The sequence below is a fragment of the Trachurus japonicus genome, chromosome 21 (assembly GCF_045865225.1).
Source record: "Trachurus japonicus isolate A0001 chromosome 21, Traja_1.0".
Taxonomy (NCBI): domain Eukaryota; kingdom Metazoa; phylum Chordata; class Actinopteri; order Carangiformes; family Carangidae; genus Trachurus; species Trachurus japonicus.
The window spans coordinates 37,031,910-37,058,036 of NC_140927.1; the positions used below are offsets into that span (position 1 = coordinate 37,031,910).

General features: G+C 47.7%; 2 protein-coding genes across 2 annotated transcripts in view; one reads left to right on the forward strand and one right to left on the reverse strand.

Moving 5' to 3' along the window:
* Window positions 1-215: 215 nt before the first annotated feature.
* Window positions 216-26,127, reverse strand: part of LOC146965760 (zinc finger E-box-binding homeobox 2-like) — a 74,979-nt gene continuing 49,067 nt past the window's right edge. The window contains exons 4-10 of the mRNA XM_085765303.1: window positions 25,390-25,587; window positions 24,964-25,178; window positions 20,465-20,576; window positions 18,694-19,373; window positions 16,346-17,575; window positions 7,019-7,217; window positions 216-1,426 (exon numbers count right to left, since the gene is read on the reverse strand). Coding sequence (XP_085621429.1) covers window positions 732-1,426; window positions 7,019-7,217; window positions 16,346-17,575; window positions 18,694-19,373; window positions 20,465-20,576; window positions 24,964-25,178; window positions 25,390-25,587 — 3,329 coding nt within the window. The 3' untranslated portion in view covers window positions 216-731. The remainder of the gene's footprint in view (window positions 1,427-7,018; window positions 7,218-16,345; window positions 17,576-18,693; window positions 19,374-20,464; window positions 20,577-24,963; window positions 25,179-25,389; window positions 25,588-26,127) is intronic.
* LOC146965761 (uncharacterized) lies at window positions 8,250-10,612 on the forward strand. The gene is made up of 2 exons (XM_085765302.1): window positions 8,250-8,642; window positions 8,688-10,612. The coding sequence occupies exons 1-2, from the start codon at window positions 8,250-8,252 to the stop codon at window positions 9,177-9,179; spliced, it is 885 nt and encodes a 294-aa protein (XP_085621428.1). The 3' UTR covers window positions 9,180-10,612.

Sequence of the window (26,127 nt, forward strand, 5' to 3'; positions counted from 1 at the left end):
GGTAACAACAACAGGAAGTCGTTTTTTGGACGTTTTGATTGGACACATCGAACAGTTAGCGGACGAAGCTAACTGATGCTAACTGATGCTAACTGACAGGAAGACGCTGGATCAGAGGTCAGAGGCGCCTCCAGCTCCGCCGGACGGAGGGAATCACCAGGACCCACGACATCTTGCAAATTCACACATATGGTGGAGGTGGAAACAACTAAATATTTTATGGGATGTGCCTTTAGTTTAGACGACGACGGCGTTTTTGGGGCTTAAAAAAAGTGTAAAAACGCTCTGTTGTGGCGTTCCCGTCTAAACGGTAAAAACGCTAAAGTCTGCTACGACGCGTCACCGTATGAACGCAGATTTATTCAACTAACAGTGAGAACCGACGCCACGCTGGTGTTTTCTGTTCAGATCGTTTCCATGGGAACGGTGCATTTTATTTTGAAAATTAGCCGGTGGCTTCGTTTGGCTTCCTGCAGCGACTAGTCGCCACATTACAACCTGACGGGTCAAAGGTCACAGATCAGTCCGACTGTTGCCACAACACAGGAAGAATCAGCCCCGACCCTTCAGAATAAAAGCCCCGACTGACCCTTCAGAATAAAAGCCCTGACCCTTCAGAATAAAAGCCCCGACTGACCCTTCAGATTAAAAGCCCCTCCCTGTGAGGAGAAGCTGAGCGACAGAACTAAATGTTCTTTTTTTTTTCCTTTTTCTGTCCGTTTGTCCATCGGTCAGTCCCGACCGTCCGTCTTCCCTTGTGAGCTCTCCTCCTCCTCCTGCTCCTCCTGCTCCTCCTGCTCCTCCTCCTGCTCCTCCTCTTCCTCCTCCATCCTCATCATCATCATCATCTGCTGCTGCGTCGCATCTTTAACCTCCACGTCGCCTTCATCCTCCTCTCCTTCTTCCTCCTCTCCTTCTCCTTCCCTGAAACTGAAACTTCTCTCCTCCTCCTGTCTGTCTGTCACCTCCTTATCCACTTCTCTCTCTTCTCCTCCTCTCTCCTCTCCTCCTTCTCCTTCTCCTTCTCCTTCCTCCCTTAGCATCGTTCCTCCTCCTCCTCCTCCTCCTCCTCCTCTCTCCTCCTGCATCTCCTCCGTGTCGGGGAATCTGAGCCCTTGCAGGTAAGCAGCGTTCCTCATCAGCAGCTCTCTTCTTTCTCCTCCTCTTTCTCCTCCTCCTGCTCCTCCTGCTCCTCCTCCCTCCTTTGCCTGCTCCCTCTCGGCCGCCTCCCTCTCCTCCGCCTCCCTCTTGCAGTAGGAGTAGCGGTGGTTCATGTGCTGCGAGTACGAGCCGGAGTGTGAGAAGCGCTTGCCACACTTGTCACACTGGTAGGGCTTCTCCCCGGAGTGCAGGCGCGAGTGCTCGATCAGGTGGTGCTTGTGCTTGAAGGCTTTCTTACAGATCTGGCACTGGTGAGGACGTTTACCTGCAGACAGAGAGGAGAGGGGACAAGAGGAGAGGTTAGAGACCAGTCTTCATCCTCCTCACATCAAGAAAAAACAGCCTATTTTATAACTAAAAAAACTCGAAAATGGCATATCCATAATAAAAAGAGTATATCTCTGCAACCACAAGGTCTATTTGAATACTTTTGGTGTCATAGTAAAGGGAAAAAATTGCTGAGATATGTAAATTTCAGTCTATCTGTTACTGGTGAAGAGTAAATGAAGATGACACACAGAAAAAAAAAAAAAAAAATTAATATTCGCCTAAAAACAAAATCATATTTTTGATGAGTGCCCTTTAGAATAATGCTAATGAAGCTCAAACTCTCTATAAAATCATTGTACAACATGTGAACATTGTCTCTGCAGTGGTTGATTCTGATTAATTGAAGCAGGACAAAATTATTGAGATTTTACTACAAAATATTCAGGCGAACTTTCCAAAATGTCCATTTTTGGCCACAGCTTGGAACCACCTGCCACTAATAAACCATTGTTTAATCTTTAGTTTCACACAATTTGCATAAACTAACTGAAAATGAATCAGCCAGGACTGAATAAGAATTGCATTCCTAAAGGGATAGTAGCTCTTTTTTTTAAAAAGTGTGGTTGTATGATCTCCAAATAGCCCCTAATAGTCCAGTAATTTTAGGCCAAAAAAGGGGTCAACGTTGAACAAACTGCAACAGAATCAAACTCAACTGGTTTTGTATCCTCAGCATGTCCTGAGTGAGGGAAAGAAAGCCCTGAAGAATCCTATTAGGGGAAAGTTTAGAAAAACACCCAAATATATCCCATAATACGCCTATTAATTATTTTTCTCACATGAATAGGGTAACATTTTTAACCTTTAGATATCTCCATGAAAATTACTGAGTTGATTAATTACATTAAGACAAACAAAAAATGCATTCTTGAAAAATTGCAGTCATCTTGAAATGTAAAGTGGTTTCTTGTCGGTTGACCGATGGAGTCAACTCATACCAGTTTTCATGCCGGTACCACCACAGCACCTTTATATATACATGTGCCGTCAAAACGGTGCAATTTATGCAAATTTGCTCATATTAACAAAGAATTTCAAAAAACTTGTAATACATTTTTTGTTTGTCTTAATGAAAGTAATCAACTCAGTGTTGTGAACAGACCCAAAGAAACGGCCTATTTTCACGGCCTAAAAGAGGTTTTACGTGAAAAAAAAATACACAGTTCCATTGTTCACTATAATATAATTTTTTCCAGCCCTTCAAAGTGCAGGAAAAACACAGTTTTTATTTGGACCTAACCAACTCACGTATCCCTCCGCCCAGGGTTAGCGCCCGCCGATCAGCAGTTGGTTAGGTCCAAATAAAAACTGTGTTTTTCCTGCAAAACACGACTAAAAGAAACCTCAAACATTTGAATAAGTTTCCTCTGAGGGTTAGAAGTTGTTTCCATGTTCATAGAAACTTTAAATATTATGTTTATATCAATAGTAATGTCACTATATTTGGATTATATTTGATTTCACACATTCAAAGTGTTGTAACTTTATTATTTCTCTGACAATAATCTGTAACGATGACATCACTAACTTAGCTCCGCCCCCACACCAGCACCAGGTGTGTGTGTGTGTGTGTGTGTGTGTGTGTGTGTGTGTGTGTGTGTGTGTCCGTCCGTTGCCGTGACGACGAAGGCGGAGCGAGACGAGACGAGACGAGATGCCTGAGACGCCGCGAGGCAACGTGAACCTGCGACGGCTGCGATGACATCACAGCGCCGGATTTAAACCTGACACACACACACACACACACACACACACACACACACACACACACACACACACACACACACACACACACACACACACACACACACACACACACACACACACACACACACTCTGCTGGATTTACTACGAACACAGATTTCTTCCATCTGACTGAACAGGCGGCTACAGACGCTGCCAACCGGCCTGAACCGCATCCAAACACACAGCCCACACACACACACACACACACACACACACACACACACACACACACACACACACACACACACACACAGACACACACACACAAGTACACACACAAGTACATACACACACACACACTTGCAGGCAGATCGTAGCCACAAATAGACCTGGAACGGCTGTAACATCCACCATAGCTGGCATAGTTCACTGTAACACACACACACACACACACACACACACACACATAAACACACACACACACACAAACACACACACACACACACACACACACACACACACACACACACACACTCACACACAGCTGAAATAAGCGAGACGGTGGTTCCTGCTCAGAGTGACGAGGGGGCGACGGGAACGAGGTGATGCAACAGACTGAAAGAGACGGAGTCATGCTGCATTCACCTGCAATCTGGCAGAGGGCAGACGGACATAAACAAGCCTCTGTGTCAGGGGTGTCAAACATGCGGCCCGTGGGCCAGAACCGGCCCTGCAGAGGGTCCAATCTGGCCCTCACGATGAATTTGTCAAGTGTGAAAATTTGAAATTGCACGTATTTTTATCAATAAATTTCAGGTGGTTCATAATATGTTTTGTAAAAGGATAGTTCAGTAACTGTAAACATCTTATTAATGTACTAAAACAGAGGAAAATCGCAATTTTTAAAGTATATTTAAAGGTTATTATGCTATTATTTTACTGGTCCGGCCCACTTGACATTAAATTGTGCTGTTTGTGGCCCCTGAACTAAATTGAGTTTGACATCCCTGCTCTATGTAAACAAGTGGCCCGTCAGCAGCACGAGGCAAAACAATACACGTTGTGACAATACGTTGTCATGGCGATGTGGTATTGTTTTACCGGCCTTCTCTCTGGACTTCTGTGACTAAAATAAAATGACATCTGGTTTGTTAGCGACGGCCGTCTGCCCGACTGCAGGTGAATGCAGCATCAGTGTAACGCTGTAACTAGCGGTGTGAAAGCGCCCTGATCTAACCCAGAGGTCGGCACCCTGCGGCTCTTTCGTCTCTCTGCTGTGGCTCCCGTGTGGCTCTCCTGGTTTAGAGAGGGCCAGCTCATTTGGGGAGAAAAACAATAAAAAAGATATAGGCTAAGGCCATTCACTTGTTCATTGTAATAGTTATTTCTTTGGAGATTGAGGTGCTCACGGGTTATTAAAATAACACTAAGATTTTGTCGATCAACATAAGCATCAGTTTTTTTTCCACCATAAAGTAAACATCGCTCGCGTCTCACAGATGAGAGCTTGTAATTGTGAAAAGGAAAGTGGCGTCTTACAACCCGTGCAGTGAAGTTCAGAGGCAGTAATCACATTAACCAGGTGAGAGGAATTATGAGATGAGCTATTATTTTGAAAATATAGCTATATTTCTATATCGGACCTTGAACCGAGTATATTCAGGTTGACGGCTGCTGTACGGTACGGAAATCTGCTGCACACTGAAATAGACATTAAACTGCATTTTTTGGGGCTGCCCTTATTAATGAAAGAGACTGCTGCAGCTGACCCTACACTAAAAACCTTGATGTTGTTGTCTTGTGAGGTAACTGCAACACAGGAGCAGTTGGGGTTAAAGTGCACTACGTTACACTTAATTCAACAGAACTGTTTCCATCTCTTAGAATCAACCAAAACCCGGCTCCAGCCAGCGGATTTTAGTTTGTGTTTGAATTACAGCGTTTCCATCATAATGTTCTGATGCCATACGTCTAGATGCAACTAAACACGCTGATGGAGACATCCTCTGAACCGCCCTCACACACTGGAGATGGAATATGTGTTCATGTGTTCATGTGTTCATGTGTTCATGTGTTCATGTGTTCATGTAGGAGCACCAGATGTTTGTCTCTGTTAGTTTCTATAAATGTAATAAATGGACGTCCCCCCCCTCCCCAGCTGTAAAGAAATGAACATGTTAAGGTGTTTCTCTCCACAACAGAACAGACAGAACAGAAGAGGAGAGGAGCAGCTACAGTGGAGGAGTGTGACTGAAGACATCAGTAGGGAGGTTAAGCCCAAAAAATAGGCCTTTGACTTCAAGTCATGATGCAAAGGTCCCCTTGGCATGGAAGTACCTTAGGGTCATACAAATAAATCTATCCTAAGACACAAGTGAGATCACACTTTGTATCCCAAATAAACACGTTTTTAAAATGCCTTTTTTTAATTGAGAAAACGCATGTTAAAAGCACATTCCATTTACTGTAGATTGTCCATTATACTCAGGCAGATCCCCTGATGCCTTCAGCTCCTGGATGAGATCTACAGCTTCTGAGACAACATGGAGCTGCTTGTGTGACAGGATATTGGGTTTTATTAATGTAAAAACATTAATAAAACTATACTGATACAAGTAGTTAAATAATAAGATGTAATTCATATCACAGTGGTGTCAGGAAAGACCCATTAGCCAAATATTGTGTTGGTCAAAATGTAGGCTATTATGTCTTGCTGTTGAATGACTGTTTGTTTATTGTGCAGCTGAGAAACTGAATTTCCTTCGGGATGTATAAAGTATCTATCTATCTATCTATCTATCTATCTATCTATCTATCTATCTATCTATCTATCTATCTATCTATCTATCTATCTATCTATCTATCTATCTATCTATCTATCTAGGCCTACCTATAACTAGTTACTGCTTGTGTATGTTGATTTAAAAAAAGTTGAATTTACATGTATGACATGTGTTTGACCCATTCTGGGTCATCTTAAAGTCAAAGGAAAAATGTTTTTACTGTTCTCAAATGTAAAGATGGGTCACATTGGACCCTCTACATTATTTAAGGCTTATATAACCTGATACTGAAATCATTTTACATTATGCTCCTAAAGTAAACTAACACATTTTAGAACGCCCTTAATAAGCAATGTTCAGCTTTTATGTACATATAGGGAAGTTTAGGTTCACAGCTCCCACATAAAGCATATGATGAGGACTGACTTATTTCACCTGCGCAGTATAGCTGGCTAAGATCCTCTCTTAGAGTAATGTTGATAAACTGGTAAGCTTCATTATTTTGGTAGAGTTTTACTTTTGCAAATGCTTGTTAATGCTCATCTTATCAATCTCATGATGTTACAGTATCTTTATTTCTTATTTTAAATGAGCCATAATGGAATGTCTTGACTGGACTTTAGGCTTCCTATGTCAGTCCACCCTACAGATTAAAAACATTAGATCCCTGTTCATCATTCAAACTGAGAAACAATCCTGAAATATTGCAATCATGTCACAAATAAGCTGTAGATAACATCCAGGAGCTGAAAACATTGTAGTTTCTATGGACATTCTACATGGAATGTGCTTTTAACATGTGTTTTCTCAATTAAAAAAAGGCATTTTAAAAACGTGTTTATTTCAGATACAAAGTGTGATCTCACTTGTGTCTTAGGATAGATTTATCTGTATGACCCTAAGGTACTTCCATGCCAAAGGGGAGCTTTGCATCATGACTTGAAGTCAAATGTCGCTTAACCTCCCTACTGGGGGGTGAAAAGAAAAGAAGCATTGGGGTAGGTAGGGGGCAGGTGGAGGGGGGGTAAAAAGAACAAGTGTCCAAATGTGATATATACCTGTGTGCTCATATTTGTGTCTTAGGAGGGAACTGGTCTTCTGGAATGTTTTGTCGCACAAGTCACAGGCGTACATACCACTTTCAGTCTTCTTCATCTTCTTCCTGGAGAGCAGCGACTCCCCGTCCGCCAGCTCCTCCAGGCCGGACAGATAGGCCCCCCCCGGCCCCCCCCCCGGGCCCGGGTCCAGCAGCTCCGCCTGCACACACACACACACACACACACACAGTAAAGTAAATTGGCCATCTTTATATGTGCCCCGGCTCGGTCATTGGTATGTGCTGATTTACAAGGCTGTTCTTGAGATGACTCCATCTTATTTATCATCTCTTCTAATCTATAATAACAGAGCCGACAGTTTCTACTGTCTCTACTGTCTCTACTGTCTCTACTGTCTCTACTGTCTCTACAGTTTCTACAGTCTCTACTGTCTCTACTGTCTCTACTGTCTCTACTGTCTCTACTGTCTCCGCTCTCAGGACTTTTGTCATTTCAAGGTCAGAACAGAAATGGGGAAGAAAGCTTTTAGGGTGCACTCACACTAGGCAATCGTACTGTGCCCAAGCACGTTTGCCCCCTAAAGTCCGGATTCTATTGCTGGTGTGAGTGAAGTGTTCCTCCACTTCCCTGGCCCGGCGCGGTTGGAAGAGGTGTAGCTTGGGCACGGTACGCTTGGCCAGGAATGCTACAGTAATGTAGCCTCGTAAACCAGCCGCTCCCGGAAATGCATTTCATTTCATTTCTGAGGGAGAGTCTGGCCTCATATCCGCTGTAAGCGTTTGGCCTGAAACCCTCAGAAGGCCTAAGAGCCAATCAGCGTCGCCGCTGTGATTGACACAGCACGTTGGCCAATCAGGGACCGACTGGTGCAAAGCCCCGTCACTACACCAACTTGCTGATTGGCTGAATGGGGTTGTCTGTCAACGCTACTACTCCCACCCAGATCGGCTGTGCTCGATTAGCGTGGCTGCGTGACTGCGTGACTTACGGTGAGCGTGTTACGTCATTTCCTGCCTGTACCTGCTGCACTGTTGCTGTGTTGTGTTAGACTTTCTCAATCCTCCGTCTAGTGTTCTGCTAATTTAATCACTTTAAGCACCAGTGTGCACCACGTTTTGCTACATTAACACAACTTTCTGTCACTTAAGTCCTTAACAGGACTCTCTTTGTATTTCTCCATTCAACTTGTTGTATTTGCCACAGGTCCGCTAGTTAGCTTAACATACTAGCTATGGCTTCCCCTCCCTCCTCTGTCTCCTTCTCCTGCTCTGAGTGTCAGATGTTTAGCTACTCCTCTGCCTCCTTCAGTGGTAATGGTATGTGTAATAAGTGTAGCTTGTTTGTAGCTCTGGAGGCGAGGCTCAGCGAGTTAGAGTCCCGGCTCCGCACCATGGAGGCTAGTCCAGCTATAGTAGCTTCACAGTCCAGCTTAGCCGGTGCGGAGCCACCTAGCCTAGCCGCCGCTAGCAGTTCCCTCCCAGCCCCCGAGCAGCCGGGAACTAGTCAGTCCGGCTGGGTGACAACAAACCGAGGGAAACATAGACGCAATAAGCCCGTGTTGGCCCACCAACCCCTTCACGTCTCCAACAGCTTTTCCCCACTCAGCGACACACCCGCTGAGAACGTAACTCAACATGTCGACTCTGTTGCTCACAGCCCCGCTGTGAAGTCGGCATTAGTCATTGGCAGCTCCATTTTACGGTACGTGAAGGTAGAGAAACCAGCGAGCATAAAGTGCATCCCAGGGGCCAGAGCGGGCGACGTTGAGGCTAATCTGAAGCTGCTGGCATGTAAACGTAAGGTTAAATACAGTAAGATTGTAATCCATGTCGGCGGTAATGACACCCGGCTTCGCCAGTCGGAGTTAACTAAGGTTAATATGGCTTCGGTGTGCAACTTTGCAAAGACAATGTCGGACTCCGTAATTTTCTCTGGCCCGCTGCCCAACCTAGTGAGTGACGATATGTTTAGTCGCATGCGTTCATTCCATCGCTGGATGTCTAGGTGGTGCTTAGATAACGACGTGGCTTACATAGATAACTGGACCTCCTTCTGGGGAAAGACTGGTCTGATTGGGAGAGATGGCGTCCATCCTACTCTGGATGGCGCATCCCTCCTATCTAGGAATATAGGGAACTTTATTAGCCGTGCTAATCCCTGACAAGCACCCAGAGTTCAGACCAGCAGGCAGAGCCGCAGTTTAAGACGCCCCTCTGCTGGGTCCCTCTTGTTGTCACCCACCCAGCCTATAGAAACTGTGTCTGCCTCGAGGCTGTCTAAGCCTAAACCCCAATCTAGAGGAGTTGTTTATAGCAACTTAGTTAAAATCAAAACCACTGCTCCAGCAAGCCAAACTAATAGAACTATTAAATGTGGTTTGCTCAACATTCGTTCTCTCCCATCCAAGTCTCTCCTAGTGAATGACTTAATTACAAGTCACCATATTGACATATTAACACTCACTGAGACCTGGTTGCAGCAAGATGAATATGTTAGTTTGAATGAATCTACCCCTCCTAGTTACATTAACTGTCATGTGCCTCGTAACACAGGCCGAGGAGGAGGAGTGGCTGCTATTTATCAGTCAAATCTGATTATCAACCCTAGACATAATAGTTCATATAATACATTTGAAAGCCTTACTGTCAGCCTCTCTCACCCAGACTGGAAAGCAGAAAAACCACTCTTACTTGCTGTAGTGTATCGTCCTCCTGCACCTTATTCTGAGTTTCTAGAAGAATTCCCTGACTTTCTGTCAAATTTAGCAATGAGCTCAGACAAAGTCATTATAGTAGGTGACTTTAACATTCATGTGGACGTCGATGATGATTGTCTGGCTACTGCATTCAAGTCACTTTTGGATTCAGTCGGCTTCTCTCAGAGGGTAAACAAACCCACTCACACTTTTAATCATATCCTTGACTTAGTACTTACTTATGGAATAGAAGCTGACCATGTCACAGTTCTTCCTCAGAACCCCGTCTTGTCTGACCATTCTTTAATAACATTTGAATTTACTTTAACAAATTATATCCTACCTGGGAAAAAATCCCGCTACAGTAGATGTCTATCTGACACTGCTGTTTCTAGATTTAAAGAGCTTATTCCAGCAGAGCTTGCTGCCACATCCTGTAACCATATTATGGGCAGTGATGCTGACTTCACCACATTCTGTAACCATACTATGGGCAGTTATGCTGGTTTCACCCCCACACAGGTGGACTATCTTGTGGATAGCACTGCAGCAGCACTCCTTGGAACACTTGATGCTGTAGCTCCCCTCAAAAAGAAAGTTATCAATCAGAAAAGAATAGCTCCCTGGTACAGCCCAAACTTGCGCGCTTTGAAACAGAAGACCAGACAGCTGGAAAGGAAAACACATTCCAGCCAACATGAGGAAGACCGTCAAGCCTGGAAGGATAGTTTATTAATATATAAAAAAGAACTCCGTAATGCTAGAAGCAATTACTATTCATCTCTAATAGAAAAGAATAAGAACAACCCCAGGTTCCTTTTCAACACTGTGGCCAGGCTGACCAAGAACCATAGTGTTGTTGAGCCATCCATCCCTCCAACTCTCAGCAGCAACGACTTCCTAACTTTCTTTACCGAAAAGATAGTTTAATATTAGAACAAAAATTGCTAGTAATGGCCCACAGATTACGATACCCATAGAAGCACCTCCCAGACTTGGTACACACTTGGACAGCTTCTCTCCCATCGACCTATCAGACTTAACTTCTGCAATTACTTCTTCCAAGTCAGCCACATGTCTGCTGGATCCAGTTCCGACAAGACTACTTAAGGATGTCTTCCCCTTAATTAACATTTCTTTTCTGAACCAAATCAATCTTTCCTTAGCCACAGGCTACGTGCCACAGGCCTTCAAGGTGGCTGTCATTAACCCTTTACTTAAAAAACCTTCTCTTGACCCAGATGTCCTTGCCAACTATCGGCCTATATCCAACCTTCCTTACATCTCTAAGATCCTTGAGAAGATTGTCCTGGAGCAGCTACATGAACATCTGCACAGCAACGAGCTCTTTGAAGCTTTCCAATCTGGATTCAGAGAACACCATAGCACTGAAACAGCACTTGTCAAAGTCTCTAATGATCTTCTTATAGCTTCAGACAGAGGTCTCGTCTCTGTTCTTGTACTTTTGGACCTCAGTGCTGCATTCGACACCATCGACCACAGCATCCTGCTGCAGAGACTAGATCATGAAATAGGGATTAAAGGACCTGCCCTAAAATGGTTTAAGTCATACTTATCTGACAGGTTTCAATTTGTTAATGTTAATAACGACCACTCAGAGTATAGCAGAGTTACGTATGGTGTACCGCAGGGTTCAGTCTTAGGGCCAATCCTCTTCATTCTTTACATGCTCCCATTAGGTGGCATCATCCGGAAGCACTCAATCAATTTTCACTGTTATGCGGATGATACGCAACTCTACTTGTCCATGGAGCCAGATGACAGAAGCCGCCTCATCAATCTGCAAGACTGTCTGAAAGACATTAGATCCTGGATGTCCTCTAACTTCTTGCTACTGAATTCAGATAAAACTGAGGTCATCGTGTTTGGACCTAAACATCTCAGGGACACGTTCTCCAATCAGATCGCTACTCTAGATGGCATCACCCTGACCCCGAGTACAACCGCGAGGAACCTTGGAGTCATTTTTGACCAGGACCTTTCCTTTAACTCCCACATAAAGCACGTGACTAGGACCGCCTTCTTCCATCTGCGCAGTATCACTAAGATTAGGAATATCCTCTCCCAGAGTGATGCTGAGAAACTAGTACATGCATTTATCACTTCTAGGCTAGACTACTGCAACTCTCTCCTGTCAGGATGTCCGAAAAACTCTCTAAAGAGTCTCCAGCTGGTCCAGAATGCCGCAGCGAGGGTTTTGACAGGAGTTAGGAAGAGAGAGCACATCTCTCCCACCTTAGCTTCTCTCCACTGGCTTCCTGTAGGATTTAGAATAGACTTCAAAATCCTTCTGCTGACTTATAAGGCTCTTAATGATAAAGCTCCAACCTATCTGAAAGAACTAATCATTCCTTACTGTCCTACCAGAGCACTCCGCTCCCAGAACGCAGGTCTGTTAGTGACTCCCAGTATCTCTAAAAACAGACTGGGAGGTAGAGCCTTCAGTTACCGGGCTCCTTTACTGTGGAACCAGCTCTCTCCATGGGTCAAAGAGGCAGACACTCTAACTACATTTAAGTCTAGACTTAAGACCTTCCTTTATGACAGAGCTTTTAGTTAGGGCTGGTTCAGGTAGCTCTGAACCATTTTATAGCTACGCTGCTATAGGCTTAGACTGCTGGGGACACATCTGGTTACACAGAGCCCTCTCCTCCTCTTCTCTTCTCTTCTCTCCTCTCCTCTTCTCTCCTCTCCTCTCCTCTCCTCTCCTCTCCTCTCCTCTCCTCTCCTCTCCTCTCCTCAGTATATTTTTGAACTGTCATTTTCTGCTGTACTTTGTAGTTTGGCCTTGGTGTCTCGCACTCTCTCTGTGTTTCCTCAGATCCACCGGAGCTCCATCTCTCTGCACCAGCCGCCGCCTGCATCGCCCCCCCCTCCCTCCCCTTCCCCTGCTGTTAGACCGGCCTCCCCGTCCTTCCCATGGACCAATCTGCCACCCAGCCCTCCCATCGAGCTGGCCAGCTCTCCCTGCCCCCCCCAACCCCCCCCCCCCCCGCCCCCTCCCCTCACCAGAGACTGCCTTCATCAACTCCTGCTAACATTTCCATATTTCGCACATTCTGTGACAAACTGTAAACTGTTTTCTTGTCTGTAACAACATCTATTGCACGTCTGTCCGTCCTGGGTGAGGGATCCCTCCTCTGTTGCTCACCCTGAGGTTTCTCCGACTTTTCCCTGTTAAAAGGGTTTCCATGGAGTTTTTCCTCAGTCGATGTGAGGGTCTAAGGACAGAGGATGTTGTTACGATGCCATGTAAAGCCCTTTGAGACAAACTGTTTGTAAAAAACGGGCTATACAAATAAAATTGCCTTGCCTTGCCTTGCCTCCCGCCCACCCCAAACGCTTACAACGGGGATGAGGCCAGACTCTCTGAGAAATGAAATGAAATGAGATGCATTTCCGCGAGAGGCTGGTTTACGAGGTTAACAGGAATGCGCTGTGGGCTCGTTCTCCGCGTGTCAACAACAGTCACTTAACGATTACGTTGCGCCCTAGTTAACGTCGCTTTGATTAAACTTCAAGATAACCATGACAACAATTAAAAAGCGCTGTTCTTTCTGCAGTCAGCTTGCTTGTTTGGCTAAAACTAGCTACTTAGTTGCACAGTAAAATGAAAGCTCTTATTTGAGAAACACTGTGAAGCTGCTGCAGTCATCTTGTTAAGAACAGGCCAATGACAGCTGTCTGTGGAGTGTGGAGGCTGTTTATCTTGTCACAAATCACAAAAACTTCTAATTGAGACAAACAAGTCCCAAGCAGGCCCCTGTCTAACATTGGGCTACCTGAATGTAGTGAATTACAGCAGCATCTGGAGGAATCACTCATTCAACTTAGTTGTTGTGAAAATTTTAATTTGTTTCCAGATTAAATTTATTCTGCCTTTGCTGTTAAACTTTGCTGTTCTTACTGTAGAAAGATGTGGCCTACTGTAGATTAGCAGTGAATAAACTCATGTTGGCAATAATTTGTTGACACAAAAGAAATGGCAATTTACAAATGGATTTTAACAAGAAAATACTTGTTAAAAATCTTTGTAGAAGGTGAGTCAGGGTTCCCACGCGTCCTGGAAAAACCTGGAAAATGGTTATCCAGTCATGGAAAACACATGGAAATTGAGAAAAAGTGTCAAAGGTCCTGGAAAAGCTTGAGTTGTCCTGGGAAATTATTTATCACACTGTTACATCAGCTACCAGAGCTCTGTTTGACTTTTTCAGACCCACTAATGATTTATTTTCCAAAGATAAATAAGTTATATGAACCCTTGTGTGGGGTATTGTGAGTATCATCCAATCCATAGCATTGATAGTGATAATTGAGAAAGCTTCGTGATTTTGCTCTCAAATCACACCAGATTGCTGCATTTCAATTTACAATGCGCACAAATTTTCCGTCGGGGGGCTCTACCCCCCGGACCCCCCGGGGAGGGGTTGGTCCTTGCCATACCTTGTCTAAAACTGAAATGACGCCACTGCTTTAATGTGTCTATGTGTTGAAACTATGTGCTGTCATTCTTGGCCAGGTCTCTCTTGTAAAAGAGATCTTGGATCTCAATGGGACAAACCTGGTTAAATAAAGGTTAGAATAATAATAAAAACACACAGACACACACACACAGAGCTTCAGGAGGCTGCTAATCCCACACCTGTCACAGACGCCTCCTGCTGCCTCCATGATCCCACGTCTGGACAGAGCTTAGAGCCGACCTGGGTAAGACCCTTTCATCCAGGAGACTCTTAGTCTGAGTCCAGACTGGTTCACATCAAACTGACCAGGTGAACAACAATCTGGGGTTTTCTAGAAAGTGTTTAACTTTATTTTTTTAAGAAATCTTACCACTTTTTTCAAGAATTTTTTTTAAAACTTTTTTTGGGGGGAGAATTTTTACCACTTTTTTCTAGAAATGTTTAAACGTTTTTTGCTCCTACATTTGAAATGTGGTTGAGAGAACTGGGAAATGTATTACACTTGGAGAAAATCAGTTATATTATATCTGCCAAAGAGGAAATCTTTTTTAAAGTCTGGCAACCTTTTCTCGATTTAATGTCTAAAAACTGAATTAGTGCTATTCTGCTGTTGTGCCATTTATTTTATACATATTATATTTCCTGTTTGTCTCATATAAGAAGAAACTCTGTCAAAAAAATCTGTACTGTTCTGTTTAGCACCACCATCTCTTGTTAATTTGTATCTATTTTTCTTCTAAATACACAAAAGAAATGTTTAAATGTTTTTTGAGAAATTGTACCAGTTTTTTCCAGAAATTTCTCTACAATATTTCCACTGATTCACTAGCCTCATAAATCAGCCTCTCTCGAAAATGCATTTCATTTCATTTCTGAGGGAGAGTCTGGCCTCATTACCCTTGTAAGCGTTTGGGGTGGGTGGGAGTAGTAGCGTTGACAGACAACCCCATTCAGCCAATCAGCAAGCTGGTATATCAAACTTTTGCCGAATCCAGTTGGAAGAGCAGCGAAAACATCTTTTCCTTCAAGAAACTCAACAAGTGCCGATTTCTCTCTTGATATGGCATTGCAAACTGGAACTTATGTTGAATTCCCCCCAAAACATTTGATCGTGAATTCCGTGGCTGAATAAAAATATTCCAACTTCGGACACAACCGAGTTCTACCGTCTTCTCCGTCTGCAGGACTGCATGTGAACGCAGCGTTAACGTACCGCTACGTACCGGGTTCGAGAACTCTATCCCAAAATAATGTGTGAGTCCTGGTCAACCAGTCCTGACCTGCAGTTTCCCTGCTTCAAGTATCTGTTATCGGCCAGTCGTCTGACCGGTGTCATTGAGCTACTGCTGACACTTAACCATCGCCTGTCAAAGGAGCTGAGTCAGGATAAAGGCTGCTGACCTCTGGATGACCGGCTCTCCCTGCCCCCCCCCCCCCCCCCCCCCGCCCCCTCCCCGCCCCCTCCCCTCACCAGAGACTGCCCTCATCAACTCCTGCTAACATTTCCATATTTCGCACATTCTGTGACAAACTGTAAACTGTCTTCTTGTCTGTAACAACATCTATTGCACGTCTGTCCGTCCTGGGTGAGGGATCCCTCCTCTGTTGCTCACCCTGAGGTTTCTCCGATTTTTCCCTGTTAAAAGGGTTTCCATGGAGTTTTTCCTCAGTGGATGTGAGGGTCTAAGGACAGAGGATGTTGTTACGATGCCATGTAAAGCCCTTTGAGACAAACTGTTTGTAAAAACGGGCTATACAAATAAAATTGCCTTGCCTTGCCTTGCCTGGATATATAACAATCAACATCTTGCTGCTATGAGCACTTTGCACTTTGCCTACCTCATACATGTTCCGGTATTGTCTAATTGTGTCTTTTTATGCCTCACCTTCGTATAGTAGCTTGTGGTCTGTGTAATTCTGCATATTTTATCATTTTTATGTTATGTGTAGGGACTACAGATGGAAATTAGCTGTGAGCTAAATCTGGTGCAACCATCTTTTCATTTTTTCCTGCAAATGATTAATGTGATTGCACACTGTCCCTTATTAAACTAATAAACTAAACTAAACTAAACTAAACTGGTTCTACTCAGCACCTGATTGGCTGCACCTCATCGTCGTCCCTGACAAGAAAAGACAGACTTTTACCTGGAAGCCGCCTGGTTTCCGCTGGTACTTCCTCCTCTGCTGCATCTCAGCGAACGCCGTGGCCTCTCCGGTGGCGTAGGTGTAGGCCATGTGGGGCAGGAAGCTCATGGGGTCGAGGCCGGCGTAGGCCCGCAGGCCCGAAGGGATGGAGGCGGCCTGGGCCGGGGACATGAAGGTCGGCGGCGGGAAGGCTCCGTGAGGCGGCGGCAGCGAGGTGTAGACCGAAGCTCCAGCAACGAAAGGGTTAATCCCAAAGATGGGGCTGGCGCTCTTCTCCAGCGGGTGCAGCGAGTCCGAGCCCAGGACCTCCTTCTTGATGTGCATCAGGTCCAAGGCCGTGCAGCTCTGATCTGCTTTGTGCTCGGCCGTTATGAAGCCGTTGGGTCGTGGTCGCTTCTCTCCTCCCGCCGCCAGCAGCAGCCGTTGCCGTTGGGCCATGTGCATGTGTTTGGGCAGCGACAGGTCCAGCGGCGCGTTGTCTCCGTGGCTCGTCGTCTCCTCGGACGACGCCAGGCTGTTGGGGGTGTACGACGAGCTGCTGCTCTGAGAGGTTTTGGAGGAAGTGGAGGAGGAGAGGTTGAGCGGGGACGGGGTGTTGCTCCTCAGGTGCTCCAAGCCGTCCAGTGGTTTGTCTGTTTGCCTGCTGGCTTTTAAGAGTCTGTGGGAGTGGGAAGCGTCGCCGTTAGTGAAGCCAACAACGTGTGAATCCATCCCCGTCATCAGCGACATCGACATCGGGGAGCGACTCAGGCTGCACTTGAGCTCCAACCCCTTGCGGTCGGGCGGCGGCGGCGACCTCGACCTCTTCCTGCCCCCCCCCAGCAGCTGGTTTTTACTCTTCCACTGGGCAAACCACTCCTTCACAAACTCCTGAGGAAGGCCGACGGCCACCGAGATCTTGAGCAGCTCCTCTGAGTTGGGCTCGGTGTTCATGGAGAAGTAGGTCTTAAGCACCGACACGTGGTCCTTGAACGGGTGGACGGGGCTGGTGGCCCGGTCGCAGGGACTCGGACCGGTCTCCGGCTGCAGGACGGCTTTGATCTCCTCGTTCATCTTGCACAGGTAGCGCTCGTGCTGGTGCAGCGGGATCGGCCCGGGGAAGGCCTCCTTGCAGAACTGGCAGGAGAACTGCAGGAACTGGTTCTGGACATCGTGGTGGGATTTCTCCTCCTCCCCCCCGCCATGAAGATCCATGAAGTGGACCCCCGGTTTCTCCTTCTTGATGTCCACCTTGCAAATACAGAGGAATACCTTCTGAGTAACACTTTACTTGAATAGGTATTCATAAGATTGACATAAAACTGTCATAACCATGACATAACAGCTGTCATAAACATCAATGAATACTTCTGACAGCTGTGGTTAAGTGTCATTCGGTAAGTTATGTCACTTTTGATGCAAAGTTGACATTGTTTGAGATGTCCTTGTTATGAGAACTTGACATAATTTTTTAAAGTTTGGCAATTAGGTCTGCTATGACAGTTTAAATTGTCTTTATGACAAGTTGTCGAACAAAAACATCTCAAACAATGTCAACTTCGTGTGGCAAGGTGAAGAGGTCCTGGGCAGGGATTGAACCCACACCTCCCAGGTAAGAGTCATGCGCACTTGTCAGTCACCCAAAGGGACATCCCCTTGGCCAAGTAGCCAGGGCACATGATCAATTGGAGGCATAGTGACAGGAACCTCAACTGTCACATCTGCATCAAAAGTGACATAACTTACCGAATGACACTTAACGACAGCTGTCAGAAGTATTCATTGATGTTTATGACAAGTGCCATGTCATGGTTATGACAGTGTTATGTCAATCTTATGAATACCCATTCAAGTAAAGTGTTACCATGTTTTGTTTTATTTTATATGTGCAAATATATATATATATATATATATATATATATATATATATATAGCTTTATTTCACAGACTCCAGGTCCAACAATTGACACAAACAAAGAAACATAGACAAACAATATAAACAGACTGTGTGCTGTTTATATTGTTTGTCTATGTTTCCACACACAAACTAAAAACGGTACAGTTGTTTAGACCAGTATTTCCAAAACATGGAAGTGTATTTCGTGTCACTCTGAGTTGGGTCAGTCAGAGACATTATAATTCCATTTTTTGATCGATACAGTCTGCAGATAAATTTATGAATAAAATTTCTTAACAAAGCATTGAATGTGGGGACATTACTGGACACAAACAAATGACTTGCACTTTTCCACCGTGGATACTTCAGCAAGATACGAAGGGCGTCATTATACGCAACCTTGATCTTATTCATCTTACCTTTACTATAATTGCACCAGATAAATAAAGTCATAAAATAGAAATAAAGTCACCTGCTTCTTGGAGTCGTCGATCAGACTTTTGGCCTCGTTGACCTTCTCCAGAGTGTAGTCGATGATGCTCTTGGTGGGGCTGCTGCCGTGGCCCAGCAGCTGCTGCTCCTCCATCTGCGCCCCCAGCTCCTTCATGTAGGCGCGGAGCTTCCAGATCTCCTCCGGGCTGCCGTCCATCATCTTCTGCCTGCACACCGTGTTGTCCACCATCTGCAGCACCTTCTGCACGTCGTTCAGGTTGTTCCCCAGAGCGCCGGCGTAGCCCAGCAGCGGCAGCTCCAGCCCCATCTGGGAGGAGGAGCTGTGGATTCCCAGCGGACTTCCACCGCCGCCGTTCAGGTAGACGCCCGGCGGCCCCCCAAACCCGCCGTGCTGCGAGGCCATGAGCAGCCGGTACTCGTTGAAGTCCATGGGCTCGGCTTTGACGTCGAGCTGACTGAGAGGTCGGCCGTTCTCCTGCAGCTTGTGGCGCCGCTGGGCGAGGGCGAGGGCGGGGCTGCCGGGCGAGGACGACGTGGCAGAGTTGGGGGAGGAGCCAGGTTTGCTGCTGTTTCCGTTGCTGCGCGCCCGTCCGTTGATGGCGATGAGGCCGATGCACTTCTTGCTGCTGATGTGGGAGCTGTAGGATCCCGAGTGGGAGAATCGCTTCTTACAGTTGGAGCACTCGTACGGTTTCTCACCTGCAACACAACGTCAAACACCGTGATTGGTCGTTTCATACAATACGATACGATACGATAAACTTTATTGTCCTGTTCAAGGAAATTTGTCTTGGACACTGTAGCTGCGCCATAAATGCCTTAATGGCCACAATGACAAAAACAAAAAACAAAAAGAACAATACACCTCAGCCATATTAATCCAACAGCATTGCACACATCCCACAACATAGCACATCTTCAAGTCACAGTCAGTGGAATGGTTTCTACTTGGAAGTCAAACAGATGTTTAGTCACCATGTCAGCCACATCTATATAGATATACTGTATATATGTTTATATTTCAATGAATCATGTCAATCGCAACTGTATAGATATATTTTTTATATTTCAATGAATCATGTCAATCGCAACTATATAGATATACTGAATATATTTTTATAATTCAACGAATCATGGCAAGCACAACTGTATAGATATATTTTTTATATTTCAATGAATCATGTTAATCGCAGCTATATAGATTATATATATTTTTTTACAATTCAAAGAATCATGTCCAACCCTGTAACTATGTACATGTACCTTTTCCTGTTATCTACTGGTCCTCCGTCTTTATGGACTTTTTATGTTAATTGTTGTATTGTTTTGGGGACTACGGATGTAATTTAGCACCAGTGCTAAATCCGGTGTATTTACTGTGGGTACTCTAGTACTCACTGTCCATTAATATGCATTGCCCCGACTAAATAAACAAATAAAGTAAAGTAAAGTTGCAATCAAACACTGTAAATCTAAATGTGTTGGTTGGAAGAACTGCTCTGAAGCTCCGTTTTATTCTGAAATCTCTGGGGTTGTGTTGTATTTTGAGATGTTTGGGGTTGTGTTGTGTTGTTGGTGTGGGCGTGGCTGGACACCACTGTACTGTATAACATGTTGTGTTTATTTTTGTGTGACTCTGGGAAGTCGGAGTGAGTGAGTCAATCAGTGAGTCAGAGAATTGTAGAGTGAGTCGACACTGCTGTAGCTGCAGAGGAAAATGTGTTAACTGAGTGTGAACTGTAGTTTCCAATCTGCTCCATGTGGCAGGGTGGGGGGTTGGGGGGGCTCACCGCTGTGAATGCGAAGATGCTCCTTCAGGTGATGTTTGTATTTAAAGGCTTTTCCACACTCGCTGCACTTGAACTTCCTGTTTCCAGCGTCGTCGCTGAGCGGCGGCGGCGGCTGCAGAGAGAAGCAGAGTGGGACAGAGTGGGAGTGAGAGATTAGTGAGTTGTTTAAGACGTTTAGCGAAGCAGATCTGATGGAGACAGACTCTCCAGCTCGTTGTGAGAACCAGTGGGCGGACTTTGTTCAGAGGTAACTAACTAACGACTGTCACTGTCGTGTAGGTGCAGTCCCAAACATTTGAAATGCAAATGAGCAGATAAACAAACACAAACGATGCCGAGAGTGTGGGAGCTCAGAGCCGGAGAAATCCTTCAGCTTCCCTCTGTTGGAGAGAGGAAGACTCCGGTCTGAGAGGAGGAAACCAAGACGATGAAGAGGCACTGATGTGAATTCACTGATCAATCATCAGTCGATCAGTCAGTACGTTTACATGACACTTGAAAAAACCGAATTATTGCCTTAACCCGACTATAACTGGACAACTGAAGTACATGTAAACACCTTAGAGTTGAGAACTCCGATTAAGACACTCAGATAATGCGATTGGAATTCGATTTTCTGAAAAGTCAACAGGACAGGAGGCGTATTAACCGTTAATATAATACATCCATGGTATTAACCTGCTGAAACAACGGGTGACGCCGCATGAGGGGGCGATGGACCCGTCAGTTATTAGGTTTTCTCAGTTGCAGGTAAATTGAGACAAGGACAGAAGTCCGACTTGACGCCAAAATCGAATTTTGAGCCGAGCTGGATGAAGCTCTGCATGTAAACGTAGTGAGTGACTCATCGGTTCTGATCGATTCATCTCTTCACATGACGTCGTCTCAGCACAAATACACACATGATGTTGTTGTTGTTGATGAAACAGTGAGTCAGTGTTTAACAGTTTAACTGGACGTAAACAAAAACAAACAAACATTCAGAGGATTTATACTGTGACACAGCAGGAAAAGACCATCTGCTGGAGGGGGGGGGGGGGGGATCAGTGTAATTAGATTAAATGGAACGATTCACTGCTCAGTGTGAGAGGCATTCACTGTCACACGCTGCCCCCCCCCCCCCAGACAACACGTCTTGGTTAACAAATCATCATCATATTGATCAATAGATCAGTAGTTGTGGAGGCATGGCCTATGGGGGCGTGTCCTGTGGGGGCGTGTCCTATGGAGGCATGGCCTATGGAGGCATGGCCTATGGGGGTATGGCCTATGTGGGGGCATGGCCTATGTGGGGGCATGGCCTATGTGAGGGCATGGCCTATGTGAGGGCATGGCCTATGTGGGGGCATGGCCTATGTGAGGGCATGGCCTATGTGGGGGCATGGCCTATGTGGGGGTATGGCCTATGGAGGCATGGCCTATGTGAGGGCATGGCCTATGTGGGGGTATGGCCTATGTGGGGGCATGGCCTATGTGGGGGCATGGCCTATGGGGGCATGGCCTATGTGGGGGTATGGCCTATGTGGGGGCATGGCCTATGTGAGGGCATGGCCTATGGGGGCATGGCCTATGGGGGCATGGCCTATGTGGGGGCATGGCCTATGTGAGGGCATGGCCTATGGGGGCATGGCCTATGGGGGCATGGCCTATGTGGGGGCATGGCCTATGTGGGGGCATGGCCTATGTGGGGGCATGGCCTATGTGGGGGTATGGCCTATGTGGGGGTATGGCCTATGTGGGGGCATGGCCTATGTGAGGGTATGGCCTATGGGGGGGCATGGCCTATGTGGGGGTATGGCCTATGGGGGGGCATGGCCTATGTGGGGGCATGGCCTATGTGGGGGTATGGCCTATGGAGGTATGGCCTATGTGGGGGTATGGCCTATGGGGGCATGGCCTATGTGAGGGTATGGCCTATGGGGGCATGGCCTATGGGGGCATGGCCTATGGGGGCATGGCCTATGTGAGGGTATGGCCTATGTGGGGGCATGGCCTATGTGGGGGTATGGCCTATGTGGGGGTATGGCCTATGTGGGGGCATGGCCTATGTGAGGGCATGGCCTATGGGGGCATGGCCTATGTGGAGGCGTGGCCTGTGGGAGCATGGCCTATGTGGGGGCACGGCCTATGGGGGGGCATGGCCTATGGGGGCATGGCCGTATGGGGTCGTGTCCTATGGGGGCGTGGCCTGTGGGGTCGTGTCCTATGGGGGCGTGGCCTGTGGGGTCGTGTCCTATGGGGGCGTGGCCTATGGAGGCATGTCCTATGGGGGCATGGCCTATGGGGGCATGGCCTATGGAGGCATGGCCTATGGAGGTATGGCCTATGGGGGCGTGGCCTATGGGGGCGTGGCCTATGGAGGTATGGCCTATGGGGGCATGGCCTATGGGGGCATGGCCTATGGAGGCATGGCCTATGGAGGCATGGCCTATGGGGGCATGGCCTATGTGGGGGCATGGCCTATGTGGGGGTATGGCCTATGGAGGCATGGCCTACGGGGGCATGGCCTATGTGGGGGTATGGCCTATGGAGGCATGGCCTATGGGGGCATGGCCTATGTGGGGGTATGGCCTATGGGGGCATGGCCTATGGGGGCATGGCCTATGGAGGCATGGCCTATGTGGGGGCATGGCCTATGGGGGCATGGCCTATGTGGGGGTATGGCCTATGGGGGCATGGCCTATGGGGGCATGGCCTATGGAGGCATGGCCTATGGAGGCATGGCCTACGGGGGCATGGCCTATGTGGGGGTATGGCCTATGGAGGCATGGCCTATGGGGGCATGGCCTATGTGGGGGCATGGCCTATGTGGGGGCATGGCCTATGGAGGCATGGCCTATGGGGGCATGGCCTATGGGGGCATGGCCTATGGGGGGGTATGGCCTATGGAGGCATGGCCTATGGGGGCATGGCCTATGTGGGGGCATGGCCTATGTGGGGGCATGGCCTATGGAGGCATGGCCTATGGAGGCATGGCCTATGGGGCATGGCCTATGTGGGCATGGCCTATGTGGGGGTATGGCCTATGGGGCATGGCCTATGTGGGGTCGTGTCCTATGGGGGCGTGGCCTGTGGGGTCGTGTCCTATGGGGGCGTGGCCTGTGGGGTCGTGTCCTATGGGGGCGTGGCCTATGTGGGGGTATGGCCTATGGAGGCATGGCCTATGGAGGCATGGCCTATGGGGGCGTGGCCTATGGAGGCATGGTCTATGTGGGGGCATGGCCTATGGGGGCATGGCCTATGTGGAGGCATGGCCTATGGAGGCATGGCCTATGTGGGGGTATGGCCTATGGGGGCATGGCCTATGTGGGGGCATGGCCTATGTGGAGGCATGGCCTATGGGGGCATGGCCTATGTGGGGGCATGGCCTATGTGGGGGTATGGCCTATGTGGGGGTATGGCCTGTGGGGTCGTGTCCTATGGGGGCGTGGCCTATGGAGGCATGGCCTATGGAGGCATGGCCTATGGGGGCATGGCCTATGTGGGGGCATGGCCTATGTGGGGGTATGGCCTATGGAGGCATGGCCTATGGGGGCATGGCCTATGGAGGCATGGCCTATGGAGGCATGGCCTATGGAGGCATGGCCTATGGGGGCATGGCCTATGGGGGCATGGCCTATGTGGGGGTATGGCCTATGGGGGCATGGCCTATGGGGCATGGCCTATGTGGGCATGGCCTATGTGGGGGTATGGCCTATGGGGGCATGGCCTATGGGGGCATGGCCTATGGGGGCATGGCCTATGTGGGGGTATGGCCTATGGAGGCATGGCCTATGGGGCATGGCCTATGTGGGCATGGCCTATGTGGGGGTATGGCCTATGGGGCATGGCCTATGTGGAGGCATGGCCTATGGGGGCATGGCCTATGTGGGGGCATGGCCTATGTGGGGGTATGGCCTATGTGGGGGCATGGCCTATGTGGGGGTATGGCCTATGTGGGGGCATGGCCTATGGGGGTATGGCCTATGGGGGCATGGCCTATGGGGCATGGCCTATGTGGGGGCATGGCCTATGGGGGCATGGCCTATGGGGGCATGGCCTATGGGGGCATGGCCTATGGGGGCATGGCCTATGGGGTATGGCCTATGTGGGGGCATGGCCTATGGGGGCATGGCCTATGGGGGCATGGCCTATGGGGCATGGCCTATGTGGGGGCATGGCCTATGTGGGGGTATGGCCTATGTGGGGGCATGGCCTATGTGGGGGTATGGCCTATGTGGGGGCATGGCCTATGTGGGGGTATGGCCTATGGGGGCATGGCCTATGTGGGGGTATGGCCTATGGGGGCATGGCCTATGTGGGCATGGCCTATGTGGGGGTATGGCCTATGGGGGTATGGCCTATGGAGGCATGGCCTATGGAGGCATGGCCTATGGAGGCGTGTCCTATGTGGAGGCATGGCCTATGTGGGGGCATGGCCTATGGGGGCGTGGCCTGTGGGGGCGTGGCCTGTGGGGGCGTGGCCTATAGGCGCGTGGCCTATGGGGGCGTGGCCTCACCTGGTCTCTGGCGGGCCGGTGTGAGGTCATGTGGCGCTCCAGTTGGGCACGGTGGCTGAAGGAGTCGGAGCAGAGCGGGCAGCTCACGCTCTCCTCGCTCTTCTCGTGGCGATACTTGATGTGCTCCTTCAGCGACGTCAGCCGCTTGTAGCCGCGCTCGCAGTACGGACACGTGAGCAGCTGGGCGAAGTCGTCGGGGGCGCCGGGCGCCAGGTCTGCAGGTCACAGGTCAGAGGTCAAGTGAGACGAGGGTCAGTGAAAACAAAGGTAGCCTATATGTATTCTATGTTGTTATTTTTTAAACGCTTGTATGTATGTTTGTATTTATTTTAAGTATTTCTTTTTTATCTATCTGACATGGGCTGTGCAATGACCACATGAATTTCCTCTTTGAGGATAATAAACTTGAATTTGAGCCTCTCTCACCGTGCTCGCTCTCGTCCTGGCCGGCCCCCTCGGGCGTGCCGAGCCTCGTCACCTCCTCCGGGGCTTCTGGGTAAATGATGGCGGTGTCGCTGCGCTGCAGGAACGCTGCGATGGCGTGGTGGCCGCCGCCCTCGTCCAGTTTACGCTTCAGGAAGAACTCCTCCAGGCCGGAGACACCGCCACCGTCCAGGCGCCGCGCTGACGGAGACAGAGGGGAGGGGGTTAGCATTTAGCATCTAGCATTTAGCATCTAGCATCTAGCATTTAGCATCTTCCATTTAGCATCTAGCATTTAGCATCTACCATTTAGCATCTAGCATTTAGCATCTAGCATTCAGCATATACTAGATCAGAGCGACATTTTAATGCAAATCAGAATGACTGATGCATCCTGGGTAATTTAGGGGCAGCATTGTAAAGTTCAGCCTAACTGTCTTGACAAACTAACTAACAAAAAGTTGTCTATTAACAGGCTGTTTACAGACAACACTGAGCCAAAACCTCCCCGGTGATTCCACCAAATACGTGTAGATGTCTGGGTCAGACATTTCTGGCCACTGTGTGGAGTCATTGATCACTGTGGGAGGCTAAAGGAGCATACCGCTAGATTCATTCATTGTCGTTTTTCGAGATGGCGTGAACGGTGGGTTTCAAAGAGGGTGTCAAAATAATTATGAGACATAGTGCTACAAAAGAAACACAAAATAAAACATTCAGATTGATTGTTAGTTAGTCTAC

Bases quoted from the DNA above. Each gene is read 5' to 3' on its own strand.
- LOC146965761 (XM_085765302.1), top strand. From the start codon at position 8,250: ATGGCTTCCCCTCCCTCCTCTGTCTCCTTCTCCTGCTCTGAGTGTCAG. The intron at 8,643-8,687 runs GTAACTCAACAT...CCCGCTGTGAAG, and splicing joins GCGACACACCCGCTGAGAAC to TCGGCATTAGTCATTGGCAG.